The sequence below is a fragment of the Podarcis raffonei genome, chromosome 4, assembly GCF_027172205.1.
Source record: "Podarcis raffonei isolate rPodRaf1 chromosome 4, rPodRaf1.pri, whole genome shotgun sequence".
Classification (NCBI taxonomy): Eukaryota; Metazoa; Chordata; class Lepidosauria; order Squamata; family Lacertidae; genus Podarcis; species Podarcis raffonei.
Window position 1 is genome coordinate 949,271 of NC_070605.1, and position 17,273 is coordinate 966,543.

At 47.2% G+C, this 17,273-nt stretch overlaps 2 protein-coding genes across 7 annotated transcripts in view; both read left to right on the forward strand.

Annotated features, from left to right (window-relative positions):
• The window catches only part of LOC128412059 (zinc finger protein 239-like), an 89,787-nt gene extending 73,118 nt beyond the window's left edge, over positions 1–16,669 (forward strand). For 3 of the 6 annotated variants that reach the window (XM_053384898.1, XM_053384897.1, XM_053384899.1), the window contains 3 exons: positions 7,011–7,093; positions 8,241–8,367; positions 15,671–16,669. In XM_053384898.1, coding sequence (XP_053240873.1) covers positions 7,011–7,093; positions 8,241–8,367; positions 15,671–16,593 — 1,133 coding nt within the window. In that variant the 3' untranslated portion in view covers positions 16,594–16,669. Of the gene's footprint in view, positions 1–5,283; positions 6,445–6,650; positions 6,733–7,010; positions 7,094–8,240; positions 8,368–15,670 lie in introns of those variants that run through there. The other 3 variants (XM_053384895.1, XM_053384896.1, XM_053384900.1) reach the window with 3 other exon arrangements.
• The window catches only part of LOC128412051 (zinc finger protein 91-like), a 96,555-nt gene continuing 81,671 nt past the window's right edge, over positions 2,390–17,273 (forward strand). Inside the window, exon 1 of the mRNA XM_053384881.1 lies at positions 2,390–2,475. The gene's annotated coding sequence lies outside the window, so the exon portion shown is untranslated. The remainder of the gene's footprint in view (positions 2,476–17,273) is intronic.

Consider the following 17,273-nt stretch of genomic DNA (forward strand, 5'->3'; position numbering starts at 1 on the left):
GAGATGCTCAGAGCCCAGCCAAGAGCCAAGGTCCCCCCAAAAAGAGACCGAGGGAGATGCTCAGAGCCCAGCCAAGAGCCAAAGGCCCCCCCCCAAAGGGACCGAGGGAGATGCTCAGAGCCCAGCCAAGAGCCAAAGGGCCCCCCAAAGGGACCGAGGGAGATGCTCAGAATCCAGCCAAGAGCCAAAGGCCCCCCCCAAAGGGACCGAGGGAGATGCTCAGAGCCCAGCCAAGAGCCAAAGGCCCCCCCCAAAGGGACCGAGGGAGATGCTCAGAATCCAGCCAAGAGCCAAAGGCCCCCCCCAAAGGGACCGAGGGAGATGCTCAGAGGTCAGCCAAGAGCCAAAGGCCCCCCCCAAAGGGATCGAGGGAGATGCTCAGAATCCAGCCAAGAGCCAAAGGCCCCCCCCAAAGGGACCGAGGGAGATGCTCAGAGCCCAGCCAAGAGCCAAGCCCCCCCCAAAGGGACCGAGGGAGATGCTCAGAGCCCAGCCAAGAGCCAAAGCCCCCCCCCAAAGGGACCGAGGGAGATGCTCAGAGCCCAGCCAAGAGCCAAGGCCCCCCCCCAAGGGACCGAGGGAGATGCTCAGAGCCCAGCCAAGAGCCAAGGCCCCCCCCCAAAGGGACTGAGGGAGATGCTCAGAGCCCAGCCAAGAGCCAAAGGCCCCCCCCAAAGGGACCAAGGGAGATGCTCAGAGCCCAGCCAAGAGCCAAAGGCCCCCCCCAAAGGGACCGAGGGAGATGCTCAGAATCCAGCCAAGAGCCAAAGGCCCCCCCCAAAGGGACTGAGGGAGATGCTCAGAGCCCAGCCAGGAGCCAAAGGCCCCCCCAAAGGGACTGAGGGAGATGCTCAGAGCCCAGCCAAGAGCCAAAGACCCCCCCCCAAAGGGACCGAGGGAGATGCTCAGAGCCCAGCCAAGAGCCAAAGACCCCCTCCAAAGGGACCCAGGGAGATGCTCAGAGCCCAGCCAAGAGCCAAAGGCCCCCCCCAAAGGGACCGAGGGAGATGCTCAGAATCCAGCCAAGAGCCAAAGGCCCCCCCCAAAGGGACCGAGGGAGATGCTCAGAATCCAGCCAAGAGCCAAAGGCCCCCCCCAAAGGGACCGAGGGAGATGCTCAGAATCCAGCCAAGAGCCAAAGGCCCCCCGAAAGGGACCGAGGGAGATGCTCAGAGCCCAGCCAAGAGCCAAGGCCCCCCCCAAAGGGACCGAGGGAGATGCTCAGAATCCAGCCAAGAGCCAAAGGCCCCCCCCAAAGGGACCGAGGGAGATGCTCAGAACCCAGCCAAGAGCCAAAGGCCCCCCCCAAAAGGGACCGAGGGAGATGCTCAGAGCCCAGCCAAGAGCCAAAGGCCCCCCCCCAAAGGGACTGAGGGAGATGCTCAGAGCCCAGCCAAGAGCCAAAGGCCCCCCCCAAAGGGACCGAGGGAGATGCTCAGAGCCCAGTCAAGAGCCAAAGGCCCCCCCCAAAGGGACTGAGGGAGATGCTCAGAGCCCAGCCAAGAGCCAAAGGCCCCCCCCAAAGGGACTGAGGGAGATGCTCAGAGCCCAGCCAAGAGCCAAAGGCCCCCCCAAAGGGACCGAGGGAGATGCTCAGAGCCCAGCCAAGAGCCAAAGGCCCCCCCCAAAGGGACCAAGGGAGATGCTCAGAGCCCAGCCAACAGCCAAAGCCCCCCCCCAAAGGGACCGAGGGAAATGCTCAGAGCCCAGCCAAGAGCCAAAGGCCCCCCCCCAAAGGGACCGAGGGAGATGCTCAGAGCCCAGCCAGGAGCCAAAGGCCCCCCCCCAAAGGGACCGAGGGAGATGCTCAGAGCCCAGCCAAGAGCCAAAGCCCCCCCCCCAAAGGGACCGAGGGAGATGCTCAGAATCCAGCCAAGAGCCAAAGCCCCCCCCCAAAGGGACCGAGGGAGATGCTCAGAGCCCAGCCAAGAGCCAAAGGCCCCCCCCAAAGGGACCAAGGGAGATGCTCAGAGCCCAGCCAACAGCCAAAGCCCCCCCCAAAGGGACCGAGGGAAATGCTCAGAGCCCAGCCAAGAGCCAAAGGCCCCCCCCAAAAGGGACCGAGGGAGATGCTCAGAGCCCAGCCAACAGCCAAAGCCCCCCCCAAAGGGACCGAGGGAAATGCTCAGAGCCCAGCCAAGAGCCAAAGGCCCCCCCCATAGGCGGAGAGAGGAGGAAGCTGCCCCCTTAGAGCCATTCAAAATGACAGAAATTAATAGAAATTACAGTTCTGCCCTGGCTACGTGAGTGTGCAATGCAAGGGGGGGGCTGAGCTGGGGGGACTCGGCACTGCAAGGGTTAAAGGGAACCAAGCTGCCTTCCTAGATAGGACAGGAAGCGGGGGGGGGGAGGTCCTCCAGAGCCAAGCCCCCCCCCCAGTCCCGCAGTCCTTTCCTGCTTTGGTGTCTCTCCTGCAAGGGCTGCCTCGCTGCCCCCTCCTGGGATCTGGTGAGTCTCCTCTCTCTCTGGGATCTGGTGAGTCTCCTCTCTCTCTGGGATCTGGTGAGTCTCCTCTCTCTCTGGGATCTGGTGAATCTCCTCTCTCTCTGGGATCTGGTGGGTCTCCTCTCTCTCTGGGATCTGGTGGGGGTCCCAGGGCTGCAGCAGGGGAGGGGGCCTGGTGGGCCTGATCAGGGAGGAGAGGGTCCTGCCAGGGAGGGGCCAGGGCTGCCACGCTCTCCTTCCTGCAGATCAGAGGATCCCAAACTCATTTGACCCTCCGCCCCCCCCTTCAGAAAAAATCTCCCTCCTTTAAACAAAGGAGTCCCTGGGACTTTGACTCTGTGTGACGTCGCTCATCGTCATTGCAGAACAGAGGAAACATCTGCAAATGGTTTTCCAAAGCTGAATGAGGAGGTGGACTAGCCCCCCCCAAAAAAAAACCACTGGGAGGAAGGAAGTTAAGGTGGGAGAGAAAGGCCAGGGATAAAGAGAGGGATCCCAGCCCAGAGTCTGGCTGCCGCATTGGGGACCAGTTTCCCAGTGTCTCCCAGGGCAGCTCCCCACGGAGGCCACGGCAGCCATCCCCTCGCACCCAGAGCAGGGCATCCCAGGACCACATCCTCTCTCTCCCAAAGGGATTGATGCTGGAAAACCAGCCGGAAATGGGCGCTGCTACTCCCTGAGCCTCCAGGGACCTGGGCACCGATGGCTGTGTGTGTGTTAAGCCATCTAAGAGAATCATCACCATCATCAAACTACCCATCCTTTACTCTGAGTTTCAAGGGAGATGTCTTTGGCTCTGCCCACTTGTCCCTCAGGGGGTTGGCCAGATACATACCTGGCCCTCAGAGCAAAGGAAAAGAGACCCCACCCCAGGAGTCTGCTTTCTTTGTCTTCTCCTTCTTCTCCTCCTCCTCCAGATACCTCATGGTTTGGGCTGTGGTGCAATCCAGCCCTGGTTCTAATAATAATAATAATAATAATAATAATAATATTTATACTCCACCCACTCTGGGTGTCTCCCTATAGAAACAAAAACAGTATGAAACATCAAACATTTAAAACTTCCCTAACAGGGCTGCCTTCAGATGTCTTCTAAACATCAGATAGTTGTTTATCTCTTTAACATCTGATGGGAGGGTGTTCCACAGGGCGGGTGCCACTACCGAGAAGGCCCTCTGCCTGGTTTCCTGTAACCTCTTTCCTCGCAATGAGGGAACCGCCAGAAGGCCCTTGGTGCTGGACGTCTGTGTCCGGACAGAACAATGGGGGTGGAGATGCTCCTTCAGGTATACTGGACTGAGGCCGTTTAGGGCTTTCAAGGTTAGCAGCAACTCTTTGAATTGTGCCTGGAAATGTACTGGTAGCCAATGTAGGTCTTTCAGGATTGGTGTTATGTGGTCACGGCGGCCACTCCCAGTCACCAGCTTCCAGTCTAGCTACCGCGTTCTGGATTACGGTAGTTGTAGTTTCTGGGTCACCTTCAAAGGTAGCCCCACGTAGAGCGCATGGCAGTAGTCCAAGCGGGAGATAACCAGAGCATGCACCACCCTGGCGAGACAGTCTGCAGGCAGGGAGGGTCTCAGCCTGCGTACCAGATGGAACTGGTAGACAGCTGCCCTGGACACAGAATTGACCTGCGCATTCATGGACAGCTGAGTCCAAAATGACTCCCAGGCTGCGCACCTGGTCCTTCAGGGGCACAGTTACCCCATTCAGGACCAGGGAATCCCCCACCCCCACCCACCCCCTGTCCCCCCAAAACAGTACTTCTGTCTTGTCAGGATTCAATCTCAATCTGTTAGCCGCCATCCATCCTCCAACCGCCTCCAGACACTCACACAGGACCTTCACCACCTTCACTGGTTCTGATTTGAAAGAGAGGTAGAGCTGGGTATCATCCGCATACTGATGAAAACTCAGCCCAAACCTCTTGATGATCCCTCCCAGCGGCTTCATGTAAATGTTGAAAAGCATGGGGGAGGGGACAGAACCCTGAGGCACCCCACAAGTGAGAGCCCAGGGGTCTGAACACTCATCCCCCACCACCACTTTCTGGACACGGCCCAGGAGGAAGGAGCGGAACCACTGTATGACAGTGCCCCCAGCTCCCAGCCCCTCAAGACGGTCCAGAAGGATGTTATGGTCGATGGTGTCAAAGGCCGCTGAGAGATCCAGCAGAACTAGGAAACAGCTCTCACCTTTGTCCCTAGCCCGCCAGAGATCATCAACCAGTGCAACCAAGGCAGTTTCAAGTCCCATGATGAGGCCTGAATCCTGATTGGAAGGGATCCAAATGGTCCGCTTCTTCCAGGTGTGCTTGGAGTTGTTTGGCAACCACCCGCCCATCACCCAGCCCTTCCCGATTCACTTTTATGAGCCAGGATGATCAAGGAGGCAGGTGGTCAGTTTCACTTGTCCAAGCAGCCTGTCCACATCCTTGGAGGTAACAAACTTGAACTGATCCCACGCAACCTGACTAGACGGGACTCTAGCACTCTCCCACCCTGGCCCTGCTCCCATGGTGGAGTCTACCTCTTTCCAAATCTGAGTCAATTTAACTGCAAAAACTTTGCCAAATCATTGCAGGAGGTCTTAGGGTCCTTTTGAGGCCCCAATGATGCAGGTGGTTCCACTAAATTGCGAACCACCTGAAAGAGTCTCCTGGTGTTGTTTTCTGCAGATGCAATAGAGGCAGTTTAGACAGCCATCGTCAATTGGTAGGCTCAACGTTGAGCTCTAACCCATATCTGGTCAGATTCAGAGTGTGTTTTCTGCCACTGACACTCTAGAGATGTTTCTGAGATGAAACATCTCAGTGATTGTTTCATCGCCCTCAGCTCCGGGAAAAACCACGGGGCTGTCCAGGCGCCACAAGGAAATCAGCTGAAAGGCCATCAACATGGGATAAAACATCCCCTCCTCCTTTCTGGAAACCATTTGGATCCATTAAGTACCGGGGGTGGGCCATCCAAATCAGTCCCACCTCCCTGCAGAGGGGAAGGGTCGTGGAGAAGTCCAGTTGCACCAGGAAGTGATCCGACCATGACACTTCTTTTGTTTTGGTTTCACTTCATGTCAGATCACCCACATCCATAGAGGTGAACATGCCAGGTCAAGTCCTCCATCCAAGTCGTGGTCTTATGAATCATTGACCTGGCATTGCACAGCAGCCCCTTCAGGTCACGTGGGTCTCCCTTGCTGATTCCAGTATCCTTCTGGTCAAGACCAGACCCGGAGGGAAGGATAGTCCTCAAACAATGACTAAACCGGCCTCCTCGGTAATGACGTGGTCTGGTCTTAGTGCAACTCCTCCTCCTAGTGCATCCCCACCCCCACCCTGGGGAACTTGCCCCTGCCATTCTGTTGAATGGGGCCGACTCCCAGACAGCCCTGACCCCCTCACCTAAAGAACAAAACTATACAAACTATAGAAAACTATATCAACTATACAAAAAAAATATTAACTAATAATAATAAAAACTATTCCGTAACAATGCATTTGCTTTGTAGGATATGCTAGAGCTTCTCATTAAGAGAGAATTTGGCAGAAGACCAAAGGGTTCCTTCCGATCTCTCAGAGGCTTCCTGAGAGCACAGATGGATGATCAAGTTTCAGCTGGCCCTGAAGCAGGAAGAGGCCATGCCAATCAAACTGGGAGCAGTGGGGGATTCTGGGAAAACTCTGTGCAGAAGATCCTGGGTGAGGAGGACACCCTCCGCTCAGAGGTGCAGAGCCAGCAGTTCAGGCAGTTCTGCTTCCAGGAGGCCAAAGGACCCCGAGAGGTTTGCAGCCGACTCTACCACCTTGATCGTCAGTGGCTGAAGCCAGAAAGGCACACAAAAGCTGAGATGCTGGATCTGGTGATCTTGGAGCAGTTCCTGGCTGTCCTTCCCCCGGAGATGGAGAGCTGGGTGAGGGACTGTGGAGCGGAGACCAGTTCGCAGGCGGTGGCCCTGGCCGAAGGTTTCCTCCTGAGTCAGGCAGAGGAGAGGAAGCAGGTGAGAGAGACTTTCCTCTGGATACTCCCAAGGGGCTCCAAACAGGATGGAGAACATCCCATAATGCTCTACTGTTGGCCCATTCTTTTCTTTGGAAGGCATCCATGGGATGAGATCTAACACCCTTAAAGCTTCTGTCTTTGTCATTCTCTTTCTAACATTTCTCACCATTCATTCTCTGTTTTGAATCCTTGTTGCTCTTTCAGAAAAGGGATCGTTTTGCAGAAGTGGACCTGGATTCCTGTGAGGCAGAGAGGCCTCCGTTGGACACCAGAGAGAGGCCACTGGGTAAGGAGGAAGGTGGCTTTTCTCCGTTTAGTCTTATCCTGTTGGTTTTCCAACTAATCTGTGAGTTCTTTTTTTGGGGGGGGGGACAGTTGGGAACAAGGGTCCCAAGGAAGGAAGAAGTACTTTTGCACAACTAACATATGAAATGGGCACAAACGTCCAACTGCACTCAGCAGGAAAGGCTTTCTGAAAGGCCCATCTGTCGTTAGAGATGCCCTGTTTCACCTGTCAGAGAAGCAGGCACTCCTGGCATCCTGCTTACATTTTTTCTTTTGCAGGAGACAGAATGATGCTGGCAAGAACTCCTGATCCATCTTTTCATGGGGGCAGAAGGGAAGCAGCAGCTGTGGAACCAGATCAGGTCAGAGGAAGCTATCTTGTGGGGACAGAGGCTGAGGGATGGAGCAATGTCATGGACTGGTTGGGCACAGAGGAATGGTGGGAGGAAGCAGCCGGGGAACCAGGAAGGGAAGACGGCTCAGAGCCGAAGGTGTGGAGGTGGAGGAAGGATGAGCGGTCAGAGGGAGAAGAGGGAGAAGCCTGGGAAGAGGAGGTGTCAGAAGCTGAAGGGGTAACAGGGCTTAGTGAGCTGGGAGACTCTGTGGCAGAATGCAGTGCAGAATCAGAGGCAGAAGAGGAAGGAGGCGAGTGGGAGGAGGGAGGTCCGGAAGCAGAGGAGAGCCAGGAGAAGGAGGAGCCACTGGGGGCTCCCTCTCCTTCTGCCAGAAGCCACCCTCCCTGCTCGTCTCTCAGAGCCAAGAGAGGTCTAACATGGAGGAGCAGAGGCAGGCTGCACACTGGCGCACTGTTCAATCGCTTGCCAGAAAGCCCAGAGAGGAGGGGGCTTCGAAAGCTGTGGGGAGCTAGGGGCCTTCTCTTTTGGCAGCTGATTTCATGGAGGAAGACCCTGTCATGGAATTCTACTCAGTATTGATCCAGGCAGAACTCCAATGCATAGTTAGCAGAGTAAAACCTAAACATGTTACAGGATTCCCAAAAATAGACCAGAGGCAATTGTATTTCATCCGGCGGAGCTTTAACTGCTACTGAAGGCAAATAAGCATAATGGTCACAAATCCAAAACGTTCAGGATTGGCCTGTGCATTCCTGGACAGCTGTGAGTCCAAAATGACTCCCAGGCTGCGCACCTGGTCCTTCAGGGGCACAGTTGCCCCATTCAGGACCAGGGAGTCCTCCACCCCCGCCCGCCTCCTGTCCCCCCAAAACAGTACTTCTATCTTGTCAGGATTCGACCTCAGTCTGTTAGCCACCATCCATCCACCAACCAACCACCTCCAGGCACTCACCCAGGACCTTCACCGCCTTCACTGGTTCTGATTTGAAAGAGAGGTAGAGCTGGGTATCATCTGCATATTGATGGACACCCAGCCCAAGCCCCCTAATGATCTCTCCCAGCGGCTGCATTAACAGGAAGGAAACAACAGAGCATTGTGTAGCAGATTATATTTCTGCTGTCTCAGAGGAGGACATTTCCCTTTTTCTTTTAGGGTCCAGTGTGCTTTGAAGATGTTGCTGTTTGTTTCACGGATGAGGAGTGGGCGTTGCTGGATCCTGACCAGAGAGCTCTGCATAAGGACGTCATGGAGGAGAATCGTGAGATCGTGGCCTCTCTTGGTAAGGCTCCCTGTGGGATCGTCCTATCTGCCTGGAAATTCAAAATATACCTCTATGTGACAAACCTCACACATTTCCACAGAGCTCCAACACCTGGGAACCTAACACCCCCACAAGAAACCTTGAACAGCAAACTCCAGTTTTTTCTGTGAACCATCTTCCTCCAGTTCTGCCTTTTTATACCACGATTCGGCTGGTCTGAACTGCCCAGGCATCTTAAATGTCAGCTTCAGAGTTGTTAGGAAAGATAAGTAGCTTCTGTCAGGTTTTCTGTTTTTGTTTTCTTGGGTTGACCAAAGAGACGTCTGACATTGGCGATGGAGGGGATGCCATGACTGGGCCAAAGAAAATCCATCCCAGAAGAGCCAGGCTTATTAAATCTCAGGTAGTAGTATCAGTGATAGTAATATTTTTTATTTTTCCCCTGCCCATCTGGCTGGGTTGCCCCAGCCACTCTGAGTGGCTTCAAACACATATATACACATGAAACATTAATAATAACCATCTGATCCCATATAAAAAATACATTAGTGGCTAAAATCGTGGAAACTTTTTTAAAAGTGTGTTTCCGAGGTTTGATGGCTCATAACACCACTTTTTGGGGGAGTAATACCATGGGAAAGATAATTTAATGAAGAATGCAATGCAATAACTTTTATGAAGGAGTATTTATTAGAATAGCAGTCATAAAAAAGAAATGTGAAACACATAGAAAAAAGGAGATATACAGAAATTATCACCATGTCATTTAATACTGACTTCGATAACCTTTAGCTTTAATTCCGGCCTTACAACGCCTTCCCATGGAGTGAAGCAAGTTTTTTAGTTCTGCAGCTGTGATAATGTGAAACCAAGATGGAATTAATAATAATAATTTTTTAATCATACCCCGGCCTCCCCAGCCAAGACTGGGCTCAGGGTGGCTAACAACCAATAATAAAAACAAGTTGATTAAAATACAATTAAAAAGATTAAGATACAACATTAAAACATTAGGATGCAGTCTCTTCACAGGAGGAGAAAGGAAAAAGAAAGAGGGGGAGGGAATCAAACTGATTCTAAGCCAAAGGCCAGGCGGAACAACTCTGTCTTACAGGCCCTGTGGAAAGAAATCAGATCCCGCAAGGCCCTGGTCTCATGAGACAGAGCGTTCCACCAGGCCGGAGCCAGTGCTGAAAAGGCCCTGGCTCTGGTTGAGGCTAATCTAACTTCCTTGGGCCCAGGACCTCTAGGGTGTTGCTATATATGGACCTTAAGGTTCCCCATGGGGCATATCAGGAGAGGCGGTCCCATAGGTACGAGGGTCCTAGTCCGTGAAGGGCTTGAAAGGTCAAAAGCAGCACCTTGAACCTGACCCTGTACTCCACCGGGAGCCAGTGCAGCTGGAAAAGCACTGGGTGAATATGCTCCCATGGCAGAGACCCCGTGAGGAGCCTTGCTGCAGCATTCTGCACCCGCTGGAGTTTCTGGGACAGCTTCAAGGGCAGCCCTGCGAAGAGCGAATTGCAGTAGTCAAGCCTGGAGATAACCGTCGCATGGATCACTGTGGCCAGGTCGGGGAGGGAGAGGTAAGGGACCAACTGCTTGATGCGGCGAAGGTGGGAAAATGTCGCCTTGGCTGTTGCTGTAACCTGTGCCTCCATGGAAAGGGAGGCGTCAAGGATTACACCCAAACTCTTAACGCAACGGCAAGAGAAGGGAGTTGGTCCCCATCGGAGTTGGAGTAGGCTGGATCAGATATGGATATCAAGAGAACTAACAATAAGAGTGTCAAAATGTGAGATACAACCTAGAACACTATCTGATCACAGCCCAATAATGTTACATCTAAATTGGAAGATCCAGGGTATGTATAGATGGAGAATGAACGATTATTTATTTGAAAAAGAAGAAGTGATTGAAAAAGCTAAAACCACCTTAAAAGACTATTTTGATTTAAATATTAATAAGGAGACAAATATGGATATAGTTTGGGATGCCAGTAAGGCAGTGCTAAGAGGTTTTTTGATACAACAAAATAGTCAAAGAAAAAAGATGAGAGAACAAAAAAAAGAAGAGTTAATTAACCAATTAAGAGAATGTGAAAAGATCTTGATAGAAAAACCGAATGATGATGGGAATAAGCAATTGCATAAGATGTTACAAACACAATACTCAATATTAATAAACCAAGAGGTGGAATGGGGAATTAAGTTAATGAAACAAAAAAATTTCGAATCGGCAAACAAAACTGGAAAGTTTCTGACGTGGCAATTGAGAAAAAGAAGAAAACTAAGTGTCATCAATAAAATAAAAGTAGAAGAACAAGTCTTGGAGGATCCTAGCGAAATAAAAAAGAGCTTCCTTAAATTTTATGAAAACCTGTATAAAAGAGAAAAAGAAGATGCAATAGAAATAGGAAAATATCTAGAGGAAAATAGAATTAACAGCATATTGGAAGAGGAAAGAAGTGCATTAAATAAACCCATAAAAGCAGAGGAAATTCAAGAGGCGATAAAGAGGATGAAATTGGGAAAAGCCCCAGGCCCAGATGGTTTATCTGTCAAGTACTATAAAGTCCTAGAAGAACTTATAACACCGGTGTTATGTGAAGTAATGAATGAGATTTTAGGAGGAGGAAGAATACCAGCCTCCTGGAAAGAGGCATACATTACACTGATACCGAAACCGGATTCGGACAGACTTAATATTAAGAACTATAGACCGATTTCATTATTGAATAATGATTACAAGATTTTTGCAGACGTAATGGCGAGCCGACTTAAAAAGTGTTTAGCCAATCTCATCCATACTGATCAGGCTGGTTTTTTACCAAATAGGCAAATTAAAGAGAACATAAGACATACAATAAACATTATTGAATACTTGGAATCCAAAAATGAAATTCCCGCAGTTTTAATGTTCATTGACGCCGAAAAGGCTTTTGACAATGTATCCTGGCGTTTTCTTATAAAATGTTTGGAAATGACAGGGATAGAGGGCACATTCCTGGAAGGAATAAAAGCAATTTACTCACAACAAAGTGCTAAATTAATTATTAATAACAACTTAACAGAACCCTTTGAAATTTTGAAGGGCACAAGACAGGGGTGCCCACCGTCACCTCTTCTGTTTATTACGATGTTAGAGATAATCACAAATAAGATAAGGAAAACTTCAGAGATCCGCGGAATTAAAATTGGAGTGAAAGAATACAAATTGAAAGCAAATGCCGATGATCTTATGTTGTCTTTGGAGGATCCAAAAGAGAGTGTCGGTAAGGGGTTAGACCTGCTAGAAGAATTCGGAAAACTATCTGGCTTTAAATTAAATAGAACAAAAACTAAAATGATGATTAAAAATGTGAAAGAAGAGGTGAAAAACCATCTTGAAACTCAGACTGGAATTAGAGTAACTAAAAAGGTAAAATACCTTGGAATCTGGTTAACGATGAAGAATATAAATCTGATGGAAGATAACTATTCAACCACATGGAAAGAAATAAGGAAGGACCTAGATACTTGGAACAGAATAAAACTTTCTTGGTCGGGGAGAATGGCGGCTATTAAAATGAGTTTATTACCGAAACTGCTATTCTTATTCCAAAATATTCTGATAATCAGGGGAACTTCAGTATTTAAAGACTGGCAGAAAATACTCTCTAAATTTATCTGGCAAGGAAAAAGACCAAGAATTAGATTCAAATTACTTACAGATCAAAGAGATAGGGGAGGATTCGCGGTTCCAAATTTAAAGTTATATTATGAAGCCTCGTGCCTTTGTTGGGTTAAAGATTGGATAATTATTAAAAATAAAGACCTGTTAGACTTAGAAGGATTTAATATAAGATTCGGTTGGCACGCCTACCTATGGTGTAACAAGGGAAAGGTCCACAAAGGATTTTCTAACCACATTTTTAGAGGGTCACTTCTGGAAGTGTGGGATAGAAACAAAAAATTATTGGAACAAAAAACCCCTTGGTGGTTATCACCAATTGATATTCTGACAATAAAAAAAACAAACATCGAAGGAGAAAGATGGACCTATGAAGATTTGCTAGTAAAAACAGAGACCGGTTGGAGGATTAGGCCATATGAAGAAATAAAAAACAAATTGACAGGTTGGATCCAATTTCACCAAATTAACTCTATATGGGCTGAAGATAAAAAGAATGGAATGAGTGAGAAAAAATCTAGATTCCAGATTGAAATATTAGAAAGTAAAACAAAACTCCTATCGAAAATGTATAGCCAGCTACTTGAATGGGACACCAAGGATGAGGAAGTAAAGGAGGTAATGGTGAGATGGGCAATGGACCTTGGACATGACATAGAGTTTGATAAATGGAAGGTATTATGGAACAAAGGAATGAGATTCTCGGCATGTACAACACTCAGGGAAAATATGTACAAAATGATGTACAGGTGGTACATCACACCTGTAAAATTGGAAAAAATATACAAAACTGGTGATAAATTATGCTGGAAATGTAAGATCAAAGAGGGTGATTTTTATCATATGTGGTGGTCATGTGAGGTAATCAGAAAATTCTGGGAATCTATTTATAATGAACTGAAAAAAATCCTTAAATACACCTTCATAAAAAAACCCGAGGCTTTTCTGCTGGGGATAATTGGAGAGGAAATCAAAAAGGAAGACCAAACACTTTTTCAGTATGCAACAGTGGCTGCCAGAATTTTAATAGCGCAGAATTGGAAGACATCAAAAATCCCAACTATAAATGAGTGGCAATCTAAACTATTTGATTATTTAGAATTGGCAAAAATGACACAGAAAATAAGAAACCAAAAAGACATTAAGTTTAACAACGAATGGAATAAATTTATGGTATACATGGAAACAGAGGTAAAAAATCTAAAAATCACAGTAGGTGTGACATAACCCCTGTGACGCAAAGAGTTTTTTTGAGGAAAAGAAACTGTAGATAGAAATTTTTTTAACACATTCCGAAACCGAGATGAAGGGAAGTCAATTTAGTGTTGTGTGAGTTAATGTAAGTTAATTTGTTGATGTCTTATGTCAGGTGATGCTTTTTTTCTCTTTTTTTGTTTTCTCTCTTTTTTCTTTTTCTTATTATTATTTCTTTTTTTGTCTTATGTATTTTTTCTCTGTGTATGTATGTTTTATATGTTGTCTATGTTTTATAATGAACTAAACTCAATAAAAAAAAGAGAGAGAAGGGAGTTGGTCCCTCATCCCCTCATTTCGCTTGGGCTATTCCCAGGCCATTCCAGCAGTGGAATATGATTTCACATTCAGAACGCTTCAGTTCAGGCTCAAATATTTGATTTATGTATTTGGGGGCATTTACGTTCCCATTAATGACACAAATTCTGCCTTTTGCTGTCATACAACCCCAGATCATCACACTGTCTGGGTGTTTCACGGTCAGTATAATGCAAGCAGGATGTAAATCTCCTCCGATTCTCCTCCTCGCGTATTTCATGCCCTCACTACCAAGCAAGGAGATTGGGGTCTCATCACTCCAAATAACACTGTCCCATTCTTCCGCTGTCCAGTTACCATGGGTTTAAGCCCAGTTTAATCTTTTCCACCTTGGCTTGAGAGATAATGGTGTTTCCCTTGGAATTCTAGCCTTTAGACCAGTCCTTGCACTCAGCTTCACATGACATTGCGCCATGTCATCTTGTAAACACCCAGATGAATTTCTTCTGTCATGCAGACAGAGTCTCTCCATTCTTCGATCGTCACTTGCTGTTGTGCACCTTTTCCTGCCTTTACCAGTCTGATTTTGTAGTGACTGAAACTCCTTATGTTGTTGTTTAGTCGTGTCCGCCTCTTCGTGACCCCCTGGACCAGAGCATGCCAGGCCCTCCTGTCTTCCACTGCCTCCTGCAGTTTGGTCAGACTCATGTTTGTAGCCTCGAGAACACTGTCCCACCATCTCGTCCTCTGTCGTCCCCTTCTCCTTGTGACCTCCGTCTTTCCCAACATCAGGGTCTTTTCCAGGGAGTCTTCTTTTCTCATGAGGTGGCCAAAGTATTGGAGCCTCAGCTACAGGATCTGTCCTTCCAGTGTGCACTCAGGGCTGATTTCCTTCGGAATGGAGAGGTTTGATCTTGCAGTCCATGGGACTCTCCTTATACCTCTTCACAAATATAGAAAGGCCAGCTTTGGTTAAGTTTTCCTCAATCTTCTTCTTTTTTCTATTTTTAAAATGAATATTTATTGAATTTTACAACAAATAAAAATATCTCAATCATCATGTTATATAAAAATGTTCTCCCTCCCGTCCTCCGGACTTCCCTCAACTCCCCCTCTACTGAGTTATTTAGTTTTATTTATTGTGTCCTGCTTTATGTAAAAGTAAATTCCCTTATCATTTCGCTAAAATTTCTGTTACTAAAATAAAGTTGTGAACGTTTATTCAGACCCTGCCAGTTGCTGTTTCTGCAAATAACCTGTAAATGGCTCCCAAACTCTTTTAAAATCCTTTTTGTCCTTCTCTTGTAGTTTCTCTGTTAGCTTAGCCAATTCTGCACAATTCATCAGTTTTTCTTACCATTGTTCTTTTGATGGTATTTCTTCCATCTTCCAATTTTGTGCAGTCAAGATTCTTGCCGCTGTTGTAGCATACATAAATAATGTCCATTTTTCTTTTGGCAGCTCTTGATTTGAGATACCTAACAGAAAGGCTTCAGGCTGTTTACCAAAGCTCATTTTAAACATTTTTTTCAGTTCAGTATATATCATTTCCCAATATTTTTAATGCATTTGCATTCCCACCACATATGATAAAATGTTCCTTCCTTTTCTTTAGATCTCCAGCATCTCTTATTTTCTTTCTTAAACATCTTTGCCATTTTCACTGGTGTGATATACCATCTACACATCATTTTCATGTAATTCTCTCTTAATAATATACCATCTGTAAATTTTATATCAACTTTCCACAATATCACATAACACACTGACAAAAGTCAAGCTAAGCAAGTTGTGCTTCCTTTTTCTGGTTATTCCGCTATGACTTTTGATAGAATACAGATAATTACATTCTTCATTAAATTATCTTTCCATTGATACATAATTTTGTGGTATTACTCTAAACGAAGTCGTGTTACGAGCCATCAAACATCTGAAATATACTTTTTTCCCAAAAGGCTTCCACAATTTTGGCCACTACTGTATATCAAACAAATCAACATTCAACAATCCATTAGAATATATGAATAAAAATGTTGGTTAATGACAACCAACAAAGGCAATGAACAAAGATCCAACTCCCTTCAGTTCTTCTTGATTTGTTCCTGAGGCTCTAATCCCATTTTTGTCTCCATTGCAGATTTTGATAAATTGGAAAACAAGAACAAGGATGAACATGACAAAACCCCCGGAGAGGAGAAGCCATGCAAAAATTTGGAATGTGGAGAGAGCTGCAGTCAGAGCTCCCATTCCACTTCCCAACAAAGAATTCTCATGGGAAAGAAACCCTATCAGTGCATGGAATGTGGAAAGAGCTTCAGTCAGAGCTCCTCTCTCACTTCCCATCAAAGAATTCATACAGGGGAGAAACCCTATCAGTGTGGGGAATGTGGAAAGAGCTTTAGTATGAGCCACAATCTCACTTCCCATCGGAGAATTCATACAGGAGAGAAACCCTATCAGTGCTTGGAATGTGGAAAGAGCTTCAGTCAGAGAGGCCATCTAACTTCCCATCAGAAAATTCATACCGGGGAGAAACCCTATCAGTGCATGGAATGTGGAAAGAGCTTCAGTCAGAGCTCCTCTCTCACTTCCCATCAGAGAATTCATTCAGGAGAGAAACCCTATCAGTGTGTGGAATGTGGAAAGAGCTTTAGTATGAGCTACAATCTCACTTCCCATCTTAGAATTCATACAGGGGAGAAACCATATCAGTGCGTGGAATGTGGAAAGAGCTTCAGTCACAGTTTCCATCTCACTTCCCATCAGAGAATTCATTCAGGAGAGAAACCCTACCAGTGCATGGAATGTGGAAAGAGTTTCAGTCAGAGCTCCTCTCTCAATTCCCATCAGAGAATTCATACTGGGGAGAAACCATATCAGTGCATGGAATGTGGAAAGAGCTTCACTCATAGCTCCTATCTCACTTCCCATCAAAGAATTCATACTGGGGAGAAACCCTATCTGTGCGTGGAATGTGGAAAGAGCTTCACTAAGGGCTCCTATCTCACTTCCCATCAGAGAATTCATGCAACGGTTGGAAAAACCATTATACAGCTTTAGGAGCCAGGCAAATCTGCACCTTGTTAACCAAGCCTTTTGCTGATTGACATCTAATGCCCTTTTAAAATGTGGTAGTGAGGAGAGGGAGGGAAGACTGGAAAGTACTTTCTGTTTATATTAAGAACTGAAAGGATAAAGAAATAGGTATAAGACCACCTCTCAATCCCTGGGAACGGACTGCCAAGATTAAATAGATCTGCTGTATTGAGAACTGCACTTTCTATGGACAATGTAACTTCTTGTTAGATAATCCTACAAGTGCGATACTTTGAAACTGCTGAAATTGTTATTTGTTCTGCTGAAGGGGGACTTTGAAAGGTTGACAAGACACCTTGTTGCATTACTACAGACTGTTACAGTGTCCCCCTAGAGGCTTATTGAAACTGCTACAACTAGCTGGGGAATTTTCCATTTAGAACCAGTCTGGGAAAATCATATAGCAAAACAACTCTGACTGTGGGAGTGACCTTGACTTCCAGATAAAGTGTCATGGAGGATAAGGCAACAAAACTAGAGGAAAAGACAACAAGATCAGGCAAGGTTAGACACCAACAGATTAGCGCAATACCGCAGTAACGCAGAGCATCCGCATCTGGCCCCCCTGTTTCACAAGGGGAAGATCCAGTACAAGCTGGAGCAAAAGGGATGACAGAAGAGGGATTTGCTTCAGTCTTAAGTAA